Genomic DNA, 13,618 nt, shown 5'->3' with positions numbered 1-13,618 from the left:
TAAAAACAGAAATATAAAGTTACCCCAACAAATACAGTAAAAGATCTAGACGTTATATTAGACAGCAACCTGTCATTTCGAAATCACATCTCAAATGTCACAAAAACAGCCTTTTTCCACCTAAGAAATGTTGCCAAATGATGAAATATTCTGTGTGTTGCTGACGCGGAGAAGCTTATTCATGCATTTATGACCTCAAGACTTGACTACTGTAATGCGCTACTTAGTGTTTGTCCTGCATCACCAATAAACAAACTATAGTTAGTTCAGAAAATACCATCACATAACCCCAATGTTATCAACCCTTCACTGGCTTCACATTAAGTATCGTAAGTAAGCTTCTCCGCGTCAGAAACACAGAATATTTCAACATAGGTGGAAAAAGGCTGTTTTTGTGACATTTGAGATGTGATTTCTAAATGACAGGTTGCTGTCTAATAACACGCCTAGATCTTTTACTGTATTAGTTGGAGTAACAGTACATCTTTCAATTTTCAGGTTACAATCCACAATATTTGTCTTATGTGTCTTTGGTGTGGGGTTTTTATAAATTGGTGTTTTGTTCTGAGAATGTGTTTATAGTTGTGAGAAAATGGTGAATTGTAAGCAATCAAGAAAAACTGTAATGCTTTCATTGAATGACAAAGAGAATCAAACGTTGAGTTAAGATGAGGCAGATTCTAATAAAAACACGTTCAGAATGAACACATCCAGTGAGCAACCTGCTGTGCGGCGTGTGTACCCACAGAACATCAACAATCCCATCACACAAACTCCATTAACACATTCTAGATGTTCAATTAGTTGTGTATAATATCAGAGCATCAATGAAAGAAACATGAGACTGAAGCTGAATAAAGTCCTGGAATCCGTTCATCTAGACCAGTGGTTCTCAATATGGATGCACAGATTTTATTAAATATATAAATGTATCAAATCTATGCAATCAAACATCAGGAAAATATTACCGCCGGCAAAAATGATGTTCCAGCAGTGTATAACTGAATGTGTTATTGGTTTGATTACAATTCAAGTCTTTATTTGGGGACCGCAAAGCAATGCACTACACAAAGCAATAAACGTCTGAGAACCACTGATCTAGTAGAGAATGTTCGGACACCTATTACTCTTTACAGAGGTTTGACAGGGATCCGCAGCTGGTTACTTCATACTTGCATTCAAATGGGCTATTTACACAGAATTGTGTCAGTTTTCTCAATTAAATTCAGCACCGTGGGAATTACAGGCATTTGAGTAAAATGCACACGCTACTGGAAATGTTGTATTTGAACGGTTGAGTGAAAGCATCCTGGTGATCTCTGAATGCTGACTGAGGAACGTCATGGACACTGGTATTATAACGTCACGTTTCACAGTGTAAATCACCACAGTAAGCAAATGTGGCAAACTGGTGTTAAATCAAGAAGTGTTGTGTGATGAAACGGTAGAAGAATGACCACTGCAGAAAGAAATCAGAGACGTATCGTTTATTCAGACAATTGCTTCAGACAAGAGAGCGAGAGATCACACATGTGTAACATGTCCAGCGGTAAGTGCAGAGAGTCAACACGCATGCGTGGTCAGAGTTCACTCATAGATCCAGTTTTGTGCGCAGCTCTTGTAAGACACCAGCTCTTCAGCGGTGAACCACAGACTGATCTCTTTATTGGCACTGTCCACGGAGTCACTACCATGAATGATGTTCCTAAAACAAAACACAACATCTCAACTGATGCATTATACATGAGCGTCAGACACGCGTGTTCATTATGGATTGTGAAATGCGGCCAGTGCACGTTCTGTATAAAACCCCACTGGATGATGTTTTAAGTACGGTTACACAACACGCTTACCGGCCCACTTCAATACAGAAATCTCCTCTGATGGTGCCGGGTTTAGAGTCGGCAGGGTTGGTCTCTCCGAGCATCACTCTTCCAGTCTTGACAACATTCAGACCCTCCCACACCTAAACACAGAAAACATTTCCAGCAAAAACAGTCATCCACTGCAAGTCCTGAAGGTGGTCGGTCACGCTGAAAACACTCACCATTGCAAGAACAGGCCCAGAGTTCATGTACTTGACTAGTCCAGCGTAAAACGGCCGGTCTTTCAGATCAATGTAATGCTGTTTCAGCAAGTCTTCAGAAGCCTGACACATAAATGACACAGACGTTTAGATCACGTACACCAATCTGAAGCTCAACGTCAGCCGCACATGTTTTTATCTGCTAGCATCATCACACATATTCACATCCAGTGATTTATCAGGAGGCTTCTTAATAAAGGGATCGTCCAGAACTCTACAAACCTGCTGAAACTTCATAGCCACCAGTCTGAAGCCCTTCTGCTCAAAGCGCTTGATGATCTCTCCGATCAGACCTCTCTGAACACCATCAGGTTTAATGGCGATAAAGGTGCGCTCGCTTTTTGCAGCCATAGCACTGAAAGAGAGAAGACATGATGCACATTCAGAATCATGACGTCACACAATCAGAGCATTAATGATTACCATAATAAACCCTATTAAACCATCACGTTGTGATGACGGGCACAATAAGGTGTCCAGCATTGACTGTGTAGGGCATTACCTCGAGCACTTGAATAAACTTTACACATGACAGCTGAACGCTTATGTTTGTAATTCTGTGCACGCGCGCTTAAAACAAGCAGCTGCTGCGTTCAGAACAGCGGCCATATTACAGCGCACGCGCACAACACTGCTCACAAAGACGCACATTTGACGATTAAACACCTCCACGTGCTCACATCACGTCACAGCGTTAGCATGTGCCGTTCATCTTTATATAGAGAGAATCTATTTATAGAGAGAGAGAGAGAGAGAGAGAGAGAGAGAGACACAGACAGACAGACAGACAGACAGACAGAGAGACAGAGAGAGAGAGAGAGAGAGAGAGAGAGAGAGAGAGAGAGAGAGAGAGAGAGAGAGACAGACAGAGAGGAAGTCGCGACACTCGAGGCCTGGCGCGCGCGCTTCTACACCAGCAACGTCGACAAAAGATCATTTCCACAAGTAAAGACTGATCGACAAAAGCTAAAGTTACACAACATACACATTCAGTCTCCGACATGAAGCACACACATGAAGACACGCAGACAGGCAGGCAGACAGGCAGACAGACACACAGACAGAGAGACGCACACACCTTACGGGTGAGATGAGATGACGTGACGCTGAAGAGACGAACAGAAGAAGACGGAAGAGCGCGCGCTGCGTCAATATATAGACTGAGCTGGTGGGCGGGGCTGAACTGGGACGACGCCGACTGTACCCTACACACTTCGCAGTCAGTGTAGAGCACTCTGAAGGGTGCACAGCATTAAAGACACAGTGTTAGAGTTCTTCATACTCTGATTGGGAGGAACAGCAACTATAAAACCAGGCTGAGAAACAAGAAACACTTGAGATGAGATCCTACTGAGATAACAGAGCCCTGAGATGATTTAAACAATATAGAGAATTCAGACGATACAGTAGGAGAAGGGTTTTGTGTCCATCCTATAGAAGTCAACAGGGACCAATGAGTCTCAGGCTACCAATATATTTACAAATATCATCTTAAAAATATATCTAAACTACGTCATATGCTGTCATCATCAGATGCAGAGAAGCTTATACATGCCTTTATGACATCAAGACTAGATTACTGTAATGCACTATTAGGTGGTTGCCCTGCAGGACTATTACAAAAACTCCAACTGGTCCAAAATGCGGCAGCTCGAGTTCTTACACGTACAAAAAAGTATGAGCATATTAGCCCGGTTCTGTCAACCTTGCACTGTTTACCTATAAAGCATCGCATTAACTTTAAAATCTTGCTTATTACCTATAAAGCCTTGCATGGTTTAGCTCCTCACTACTTGAGAGAACTTCTTACGTATTATAGTCCATCACGTGCACTACGCTCTCAGGCGTCAGGTCAGTTGGTAATACCTAGAATTTCAAAATCAAGTGCAGGCGGCAGATCCTTTTCCTATCTAGCGCCTAAACTTTGGAACAGTCTTCCCTGCACTGTCCGGGAGGCGGACACACTCTGTCAGTTTAAATCTAGACTAAAGACGCATCTTTTTAATCCTGCATACACTACACTATCATAATATATGTATTTCAAAGATCTAGGCTGCACTAGTTAGATCAGGGGTCGGCAACCCAAAATGTTGAAAGAGCCATATTGGACAAAAAATAAATAAAAAACAGCTGTCTTGAGCCGCAAAAAATTAAAAGCCTTATATAAGCCTTATAATGAAGGCAACACATGCTGTAAGTGTCTATATTAGCTTTATTACCCCCCTAGTATCAAAATGATAAGTAGGCTACAAATACAAAATGAGCATTCATGATTAAATGTTTATTTTCCCCTGCATCGCATCCTGGAGAGAATGACGCACCACGTGACTACTCTGCTGTACGATGGTGCTTTAGGTTTAACTTCCATTATAATTTTAATGTATTATGTTTCGTTGCATTGATGAAATTAAAGAAATACAATAAAGAAATCAGATTTTTGATGTCATTTTTACTTTAGGATTCGAAAAAACAACAAAATGTGCAACGTGGATATGCATCCTGTAATTTCAGACATCCCCATGGAAATAAAATGCAGTCCTCTTCAATCCTCAATAATACAATACAATCCTCTTCCCCCAAACTATATACTATATACTGACAAAAATCAGTATCATCTGTGAACTGAACGTTTTCCCACGCTTTATTATCTCCCGGGTTGCAACAAAACTAGCAGCAGTAGTGGAGTTTGGAGATGCAATCCACTTCTTAAATTTATCTTTGCGCTCCTCTAATTTTCCACATTGGCAATGAAAGCAAATGATTCGGTCCAAGAACTGTTGAATCATCTGTTCTCCTCAACTATCTTTCTATTTTTCCCCTTGGGATCCATGGTCCATGACACACCCGCCGGTTTGTTTGTTTGTCTGCAGCCACCGGTCTGGCATCATGCGCGCCGCCGCCGATCGGACAGAAACGCGTGTCGCAGTATATGACGTAAATCTTCGTTGACAGAAATGTTGAAATTAAATATTATACACATTTTTACAACGTTGAAAAACTTTAAGAATGTTTGTCATGTTTTTCCTCCTACAGAAATTATATTTAAATTTTCATATTTTTGAAAAAGCTTCAGGGAGCCACTAGGGCGGCGCTTAAGAGCCGCATGCGGCTCTAGAGCCGCGGGTTGCCAACCCCTGAGTTAGATCAACCGAAAACAGGGACACTTCCAATAACAACTGATGCATTTGTTGCATCAAAGAGTGCAGAACAGTACTCTACTCTCAGCCAGTCTTGTCTCATTGTTCCAAGGTTACAAGAGCGGAGCGGGCAGGGCGCAATCCATTCCTAGACCTGACAAATGCTGGACGAAGGAAGTGACGTCCCTACAAAACTTCAGTCGCTATTAGATTATTAATGATAATCTTAAATCTAACTTTTTTGTTGTGCAGCACTGTTGAGCTTGTGCAGAGGCTGCAGTTTTTGTCAGAGAGGAACTGGAATCCCCTGGTTAGGCCTGGTTTCCCTCCGAGGTTTTTTTCCTCCTCCAGTGGAGTTTTGGGTTCCTCGCCACCGTTTTCATACTGTTCTGCACTGTTTGCCTGGCCGGGGGGGCTGCTTCAATTTGATAGTCTTATTTAATTAACACTGCATATAGGAATTTATTGTGTGTCTGATATTTGACCTGTGTTTTGACTTCCATAACCTTTTATGTTTTACTTAGTCATTTTTTCTTGTACAGCTGCTTTGTAACAATGAAAATTGTAAAAGTGCTTTATAAATAAAGCTGACTTGACTTAACATGTGTTCTGCAGACCGAGTACATGATGACAGACGGATTATTCCTTTAATGTGACTCTCAACAGAATACGGAAGCATAAGACCGGAACATATGTAGAAAATATAATAATGATAAACTCAAATACAATAAGATGATTCCTGACCTTAAGAACAATATTAACAGTGTACGCTGCACTTATAACCAGCAGGTGGCGGTAACGCGCCTCACAGCTGTATTCTCACCCGTTCACACGTGTGTCGAGAGCGTGCAGATCACGAGCGGAAGTGCGCGGCAGATCCACTGAAAACATTCCGCGTGTCTTGTATTCAAAGCGAATGTCTCGAGCTCACGATGTCTTTACTTTACAAACAGAGACAGAACGCGAAGCGGCGTTTGAGTGAAGAGTCGGATCCCGCCGCGCGCGTCGCGGAGGAGCGCAGTAAACAGCAGAAACACGCGGCGCTATGCGCGACGCTCGGCGAGGACGACGCGTCCGTTCAGCTGCTGGAGGAGCTCGTGTTCGGCGCTGACGAGAGACTGACGGAACGACTCGATCAGGTTCGTACACTCGCCATATTACTGCTAAACAGATGGACACGTGTTTGGTTAATACGGTACATGTTTCCATGATGTCATGTGACGTGTGTGTCTACAGAAGAGTGACGCGCTGCTGAAAGATGACGTCTGCAGCTCTTCTTCAGAGGATGATGAGGACATTCATGAACAGCCTGCGAAGAAAACACCTGCATGGGAGGATGAAGATGATGACGTGGAAGAAGAGTAAGAGAGCTCAGGACATTTAAAGAAAGCAAACACGATTTCATGTGTAGAGAAAGATCGCCTTCATGACTTCATGTTTGAATGAAATCTGCAGGTATATTTGTGATGTAATCTTTGTCATTTCCTGTCGGTCAGTGTGGACGTGACGCATCGGTATCGTGTGGACTATAAAAAGAGCGAAGAAGAAACGACGATGAGCAAACAGAAGCTGCAGCGACACTTAAAGGAACAGTAAGTCACAGCGAAAGAAAGATGAAATGAAATCATGATGGATCCAGACATTCACTTGTTTTATAGGTTTCAGAAAGCAATGGGCGGAGCACCGAGCTGGGCAGAGGTGACCGTCAAAACAGCGAAGAAGAAAGGTAATGGAGACCTTCAGACCGGTGAATGTAAATGTGGTCCGTTATCATGAGTCACAATCACAGTGGTGCTGTTATATTTCTCCTGTGAAGATGAAGATGAAGATGATGAGTTGATGCAGCGGACGGGAAACTTCATCGGCTCATCTGACAGTCTTCCAAAAGGAATTATTAAGGTGTCTGCTTGAAATCTGCTGACTTCACACACTGGGATGAACAGAAGTGTTTTTCTCTTCTGTATGATGAATGTGAACGAGAGTAACCGTGTCATCTGTTTTTCTCACCGTTTCTAGATCAAAAAGTGCTTGAATGCCAACAATGAACGTCCAGGTGACGATCGACTGACCTCAGTACAGTTTCACTCGTCCGCTCAGATTGTGATGACGGCCGGTCTGGATTGTTCTGTATCACTCTTTCAGGTATCTGTCCGTTCAAGGCGCTGAATCGATGTTTATATCACAATGACAACAGCAGGACACCTCTCATCACAAACACATCATGATAGATTGACTCTGTGTAACAGGTCGATGGCAAGACGAATCCAAAGATCCAGAGCATTCATCTGGAGAATTTTCCCGTGAATAAAGCTTCATTTAGTGCTGATGGAGAACACATTGTAGCCACAGGATTGAGAAATAAACTCTTCTACATGTACGACATGATGGAGGGCAGAATCCTGCCTGTGACGACTGTACGAGGTACAACACGACACCGTTACTTTACTTTCATATTGAACAACAGTGAGTTTGTGTGTGTGTTCTGGTGAAATACTGAATGTACGGGTGCATCTCTATTCATTATAATAACATGTAAAGGTCAATATGTTTTGTCACTCATTTCAGAAAGTGAAAGCAATATATTATATCGATTTATTACACAGAGGGAATAATTTCAAGCCTTTATTGGTCATTTTTACATTTGGTAGAAAATGAAAACCCCAAATTCAGTGTGTCAGAAAATGAGAAAATAACATAAGATCAATAAAGGATATTTTAAACAGAAATGTTCATGTCTATGCCCTCAATACTCTGTTTGGCTCCTTTTGCATGTATTACTGCATCAATGCGGCGTGGCATGGAGTCGATCGGTCTGTGGCACTGCTCAGGTGTGATGGAAGCCCAGGTTGCTTTGATAGCGGCCTTCATGTCATCTGCAGTGTTTGGTCTGGTGTCTCTCAGAGTTCAGGAGGGGCAGTAACACCGGGGTCATTGAAGCAGCTGTTGGTACCTTTGGCACTGTGGGCAGGTGTCGAGTCCTGCTGGAAAATGAAATCAGCATCTCCATAAAACCTGTCAGCAGAAAGAAGCATGATGTGCTCTGAAATGTCCTGGTAGATGGCTGCGCTGACTGTGGACTCCAGAAGTGCCAAAGGTACCAAAAGCTGCTTCAATGAACATGGTGTTATGGTGCTTGACCGGCCAGCAAACCCGCCTGACCTGAACCCCACAGAGAATCTATGAGAGGAAGATGAGACACCAAACCAAGCAGAGGGTCGATAAACTCATTTCTTTCTCTTAGGTTTAAATGAGCAGAGGGTGAAAGACTTTGAGTTATCTCCAGATGGAAAGTATCTTCTCCTTTCAGGATCATCAGGTTATCTTCATCTCATGACCATGAAGGTACGGCACACAAGAGGACACGTAGAAATGATGATCACTGAGTGAATCAACACAAAGAACACAAGAGAGACAAGAATACAGTGTCAGCAGTCGCAGCAGTGAAAATGTGTAAAGAAAGAGATCAAGATGAGAGACAATCACACAAAACATCATGTCTACATGTCTTCACAGTAATGACAGCATGTGTTTCGTTGCAAGAATAGATTATGAATAATCTTGCCATTTATATATTGATCTCATACAAATGTAACCTCTCTGATGGATTTATAAACTTGTATTGTATAATGTTGATGATTTATATAATATTATCTGATATAATCGAAACGAACCTGACAGTGACCAGCTTCCAACTAAAACTCTCACACAGTGATTGACAGGACATAAGTAAACTGATCTTGTTTCTTCAGCTGTTTGAATGAATGAATGTTCGGTTAGTTTAGCTGATCTCGTGATGTGGGTGTTTTAACAATGAAGTGTTGTTGAGTGAAATGTGCTGTGTGTTTCAGACTCGAGAAGTCATTGGCAGCATGAAGATGAATGGGAATGTGTGTTCAGCAGGTTTCACTGCAGGTAGCAATAAGATCTTCAGCAGCTCGGGTCAGTTTTATCAGAATAAATCCTTCACATTCAATGAGATTTCAATGGCCAAACTCGAGCACTGGATGTGGTCTTGATGTTGTGTTGTTGTTTCACAGTGGATGGGGATGTGTTTATCTGGGATGTGAGGAGCAGTAAATGTTTAAAGAAGTTTACAGATGATGGATGTGTAGGAGCCACATCATTGGCTCTGTCACCAGATGACATGTATCTGGCCTGTGGGTGAGTAAACATTAAAACACTCACGAAATCGCTCCGACTGATTATGTATGCCATATACAGGCTCAAATGACAGTGACAGTACTGAATAAATCATCATCTGCTTTGTTTGCAGTCAGCATTAGGATCTGATTTGCCTGAAAGATTAGTTCACCAAAACATTTAGTAAGTTCAGATGAATACAAATGAAGAACCTCTGTAGGTGTGTAGTGTCAGTGAGGAGCGTCATCATGATATACAGCCTTGATTAGAGTCATTCGCCGAATCAGAATGTCAGAATGTCTTCTGAAACCAAACTGTAGCATCTTACATTAGCAGTGCCTCATATTCATCTCTGCATAAGTTACTTTTTTCTGCACAGTCTGTTAAAGATTGTTTGTCTGTGTTTTATTTGTAGGTCTCAGTCTGGTGTGGTGAATGTGTACTCTCAGAAGGATTGTCTGCAGAATACTGAGCCCAAACCTCTGAAGGCCATCATGAATCTGGTGACAGCTGCCACGTCTCTGTGCTTCAATTACAACTCTGAGATTCTGGCTGTTGGATCCAGAGCGGATGATGAGGCCAATCGACTGGTGCGTGACACAGTTTACCCCAAAACCCTGTCACACTCTCAACCCCGAAACATAATGTCTCCAAACCCTGAACAATCTTCAAGTCTTTCATACTTTTTGCCCATATCACCTATGGAAGTCCAGGCACACTTCAAATCACCTATAGAAGTCACAGCACACATCAGATCACCTATAGAAGTCACAGCACACATCAGATCACCCATAGAAGTCACAGCACACATCAGTTCACCCATAGAAGTCAAAGCACACATCAGATCACCCATAGAAGTCACAGCACACATCAGATCACCTATAGAAGTCACAGCACACATCAGTTCACCCATAGAAGTCACATCACACATCAGATCACCTATAGAAGTCACAGCACACATCAGTTCACCCATAGAAGTCACAGCACACATCAGATCACCTATAGAAGTCACAGCACACATCAGATCACCCATAGAAGTCACAGCACACATCAGATCACCCATAGAAGTCACAGCACACATCAGTTCACCCATAGAAGTCAAAGCACACATCAGATCACCCATAGAAGTCACAGCACACATCAGATCACCTATAGAAGTCACAGCACACATCAGTTCACCCATAGAAGTCACAGCACACATCAGATCACCCATAGAAGTCACAGCACACATCAGATCACCCATAGAAGTCACAGCACACATCAGATCACCTATAGAAGTCACAGCACACATCAGATCACCTATAGAAGTCACAGCACACATCAGATCACCCATAGAAGTCACAGCACACGTCAGATCACCCATAGAAGTCACAGCACACATCAGATCACCTATAGAAGTCACAGCACACATCAGATCACCCATAGAAGTCACAGCACACATCAGATCACCTAGAGAAGTCACAGCACACATCAGATCACCCATAGAAGTCACAGCACACATCAGATCACCCATAGAAGTCACAGCACACGTCAGATCACCCATAGAAGTCACAGCACACATCAGTTCACCCATAGAAGTCAAAGCACACATCAGATCACCCATAGAAGTCACAGCACACATCAGATCACCTATAGAAGTCACAGCACACATCAGTTCACCCATAGAAGTCACAGCACACATCAGATCACCCATAGAAGTCACAGCACACATCAGATCACCCATAGAAGTCACAGCACACATCAGATCACCTATAGAAGTCACAGCACACATCAGTTCACCCATAGAAGTCAAAGCACACATCAGATCACCCATAGAAGTCACAGCACACATCAGATCACCCATAGAAGTCACAGCACACATCAGATCACCTATAGAAGTCACAGCACACGTCAGATCACCCATAGAAGTCACAGCACACATCAGATCACCTATAGAAGTCACAGCACACATCAGATCACCCATAGAAGTCACAGCACACATCAGATCACCTATAGAAGTCACAGCACACGTCAGATCACCTATAGAAGTCACAGCACACATCAGATCACCTATAGAAGTCACAGCACACGTCAGATCACCCATAGAAGTCACAGCACACGTCAGATCACCCATAGAAGTCACAGCACACATCAGATCACCTATAGAAGTCACAGCACACATCAGTTCACCTATAGAAGTCACAGCACACATCAGATCACCCATAGAAGTCACAGCACACATCAGTTCACCTATAGAAGTCACAGCACACGTCAGATCACCCATAGAAGTCACAGCACACATCAGATCACCCATAGAAGTCACAGCACACATCAGTTCACCCATAGAAGTCACAGCACACGTCAGATCACCCATAGAAGTCACAGCACACATCAGATCACCCATAGAAGTCACAGCACACGTCAGATCACCCATAGAAGTCACAGCACACATCAGATCACCCATAGAAGTCACAGCACACATCAGATCACCTATAGAAGTCACAGCACACATCAGTTCACCTATAGAAGTCACAGCACACGTCAGATCACCTATAGAAGTCACAGCACACGTCAGATCACCCATAGAAGTCACAGCACACATCAGATCACCTATAGAAGTCACAGCACACATCAGATCACCTATAGAAATTGCAGCACCTCTCTTGTTAATAAACTGGATGATTGAAAGTCATAACTTGGCTCATCACATGCTAATCCTTTATACTGAAGTTTGAGAAATAACAGCATTGATGGTTTATTTCTGATGCATCATTAATAATGCTTTCAAGATCTTGCTGATTTTTGTTTCTCTAGATTATTCTGTGAAATCAATACTAATATCACATGAAATCGTCATTGTTTGATGTGTTGAAATGCTGTTGAGTTTACGGCGTATGTAGTTTGGTGAGAGTCCTGTCATTTGTCCCTATAGGTTCACATTCCCAGTTTCACAGTGTTCTCAAACTTTCCACTTATGAGGAAAAAGACGATCTTTCAAACCCGCTGTGTGGATTTCTCTCCGAGGAGCGGCTTCTACACTGTGGCCAATAATAAAGGCCATGCGCTCCTGTTCAGGTGAAAAACAATCATTTTATGCTTTTATCATTGATTTCTAGTCAGTTTTGTGGTATACAAATCATGTTGATGTTATTGTAATCATTTATATTCTCTCTTTTTTTTTGTTCAGACTTCTGCATTATAAAAGTTTCTGAGTTTGCTCTGTGAGTGACATCTGTCATCATCAACGACTTTCATTCGATTTGTTTTTATATGTTTAACATAATAAATTTAACTCAAACTTTGTGGCTTTGTTCATCTGAAGCAGTTGCTGGAAGTGTGTCGGGCGTGTATCAAAATACCATGTGCTCTCCTCTTTGTTTGTATGCTGCTTTACAGTGATAGCTTGTCTGCGCGTGATGTCACTTCACTGTGTTTCTGTAGGGAAGGACTACATAACAATTCACTTGCAAAATAAAATTGATCTTTTGCATCATTTGTGTCACCACAAGGATGTACAGAAAGTCATTGTTCATAAGTGGTCAAAATGCAGGAAAAAGTGACTTTGAAGAATCAACACTGCAGCTGTGTCTGAACCCTGCAATGATGTTGTTGTTCGCTTTGCGGTTTTGTTCAGTTATAGGCAGGTGTTCAAACAATGATTACTTGAGCTTTACACAGTAGAGAAACAGCTAATGTACCATCAACAGCATGTGTAAGTTGTCTATCACAGAGCGGAGCACATTACCCCTGGCTTGCACAGGTTTATGTACTCTTATTTGCGTAATACTGTTCAAATTGTTCTTCATTAATATCTGCATACAGTGGATTTAGTAATGAGCTGAAAATGAATTAATAGATAAATGTACAAACAAACACATTCATCAGTAGATGAATTAATGAAACAACAGAAATAATCAAAAATGATCATGCTCGTCAGTCTCAGACTGGTCAATGGGTTGAATTCAGTTTTGGCTAAGACGGCTGCATGTCCAAATGAATCATGCATTTGCATGAATAAATTAAAAGTAATTTCTTATCCGCTGTAGAGAACATAGTGAGGGCATGTAAGGGAAAGTATATGCTCTGATGTAATCCACGGCCATGTTCGAATGGACTTTTATATATCTAGTTCACTGGAAAGAAAAGTTTTAATATAAATGCGCAGGGATATGACAAGATTCCTGAAATCAAAGTACAACCATGTGAATGAATGCAGCCTCTCCATGTACTGAATCCTCTATAAAGCACATATGACATAGTTGTCAGTGAGACGTTC

The 13,618-nt window shown here is 42.1% G+C and overlaps 2 protein-coding genes across 4 annotated transcripts; one reads left to right on the top strand and one right to left on the bottom strand.

Annotated features, from left to right (window-relative positions):
* Positions 1-1,472: 1,472 nt before the first annotated feature.
* LOC306910149 (nucleoside diphosphate kinase A 1) lies at positions 1,473-3,254 on the bottom strand. Its single transcript, XM_079484456.1, has 5 exons — positions 3,165-3,254; positions 2,309-2,441; positions 2,048-2,149; positions 1,854-1,966; positions 1,473-1,705 (listed from the first exon to the last, which is right to left on the bottom strand). The coding sequence occupies exons 2-5, from the start codon at positions 2,435-2,437 to the stop codon at positions 1,588-1,590; spliced, it is 462 nt and encodes a 153-aa protein (XP_079340582.1). The 5' UTR covers positions 2,438-2,441; positions 3,165-3,254; the 3' UTR covers positions 1,473-1,587.
* Positions 3,255-5,194: 1,940 nt separating this feature from the next.
* Positions 5,195-12,848, top strand: utp18 (UTP18 small subunit processome component). 3 transcript variants are annotated; one of them, XM_079484454.1, is made up of 14 exons: positions 6,037-6,362; positions 6,460-6,584; positions 6,720-6,815; positions 6,882-6,949; positions 7,040-7,122; positions 7,240-7,365; positions 7,470-7,644; positions 8,465-8,565; positions 9,072-9,162; positions 9,261-9,384; positions 9,779-9,953; positions 12,275-12,417; positions 12,530-12,563; positions 12,668-12,848. In XM_079484454.1, the coding sequence occupies exons 1-13, from the start codon at positions 6,156-6,158 to the stop codon at positions 12,552-12,554; spliced, it is 1,539 nt and encodes a 512-aa protein (XP_079340580.1). In that variant the 5' UTR covers positions 6,037-6,155; the 3' UTR covers positions 12,555-12,563; positions 12,668-12,848. The 3 variants fall into 3 exon arrangements, with proteins under 3 accessions (XP_079340579.1, XP_079340580.1, XP_079340581.1); XM_079484455.1 differs by having other exon boundaries at positions 12,665-12,848; XM_079484453.1 differs by lacking the exon at positions 12,668-12,848 and having other exon boundaries at positions 5,195-6,362; positions 12,530-12,645.
* Positions 12,849-13,618: the final 770 nt, after the last annotated feature.

Source organism: Barbatula barbatula (assembly GCF_947034865.1).
Source record: "Barbatula barbatula genome assembly, chromosome: 21".
In the NCBI taxonomy this organism is placed as follows: Eukaryota; Metazoa; Chordata; class Actinopteri; order Cypriniformes; family Nemacheilidae; genus Barbatula; species Barbatula barbatula.
The sequence above is the reverse complement of the archived record's forward strand: the minus strand, read 5'-3'. Positions and strand labels throughout refer to the sequence as shown.

Excerpts from the sequence above, each read along its gene's own strand:
- utp18 (XM_079484454.1), top strand. The coding sequence starts at position 6,156 with ATGTCTTTACTTTACAAACAGAGACAGAACGCGAAGCGGCGTTTGAGT. Across the intron at positions 6,363-6,459 it reads TGACGGAACGACTCGATCAG|AAGAGTGACGCGCTGCTGAA; the intron begins GTTCGTACACTC and ends GTGTGTCTACAG. Across the intron at positions 6,585-6,719 it reads GATGATGACGTGGAAGAAGA|TGTGGACGTGACGCATCGGT; the intron begins GTAAGAGAGCTC and ends CCTGTCGGTCAG.
- LOC306910149 (XM_079484456.1), bottom strand. The coding sequence starts at position 2,437 with ATGGCTGCAAAAAGCGAGCGCACCTTTATCGCCATTAAACCTGATGGT. Across the intron at positions 2,150-2,308 it reads TGGCTATGAAGTTTCAGCAG|GCTTCTGAAGACTTGCTGAA; the intron begins GTTTGTAGAGTT and ends TTTATGTGTCAG. Across the intron at positions 1,706-1,853 it reads TTCTGTATTGAAGTGGGCCG|GAACATCATTCATGGTAGTG; the intron begins GTAAGCGTGTTG and ends GTTTTGTTTTAG.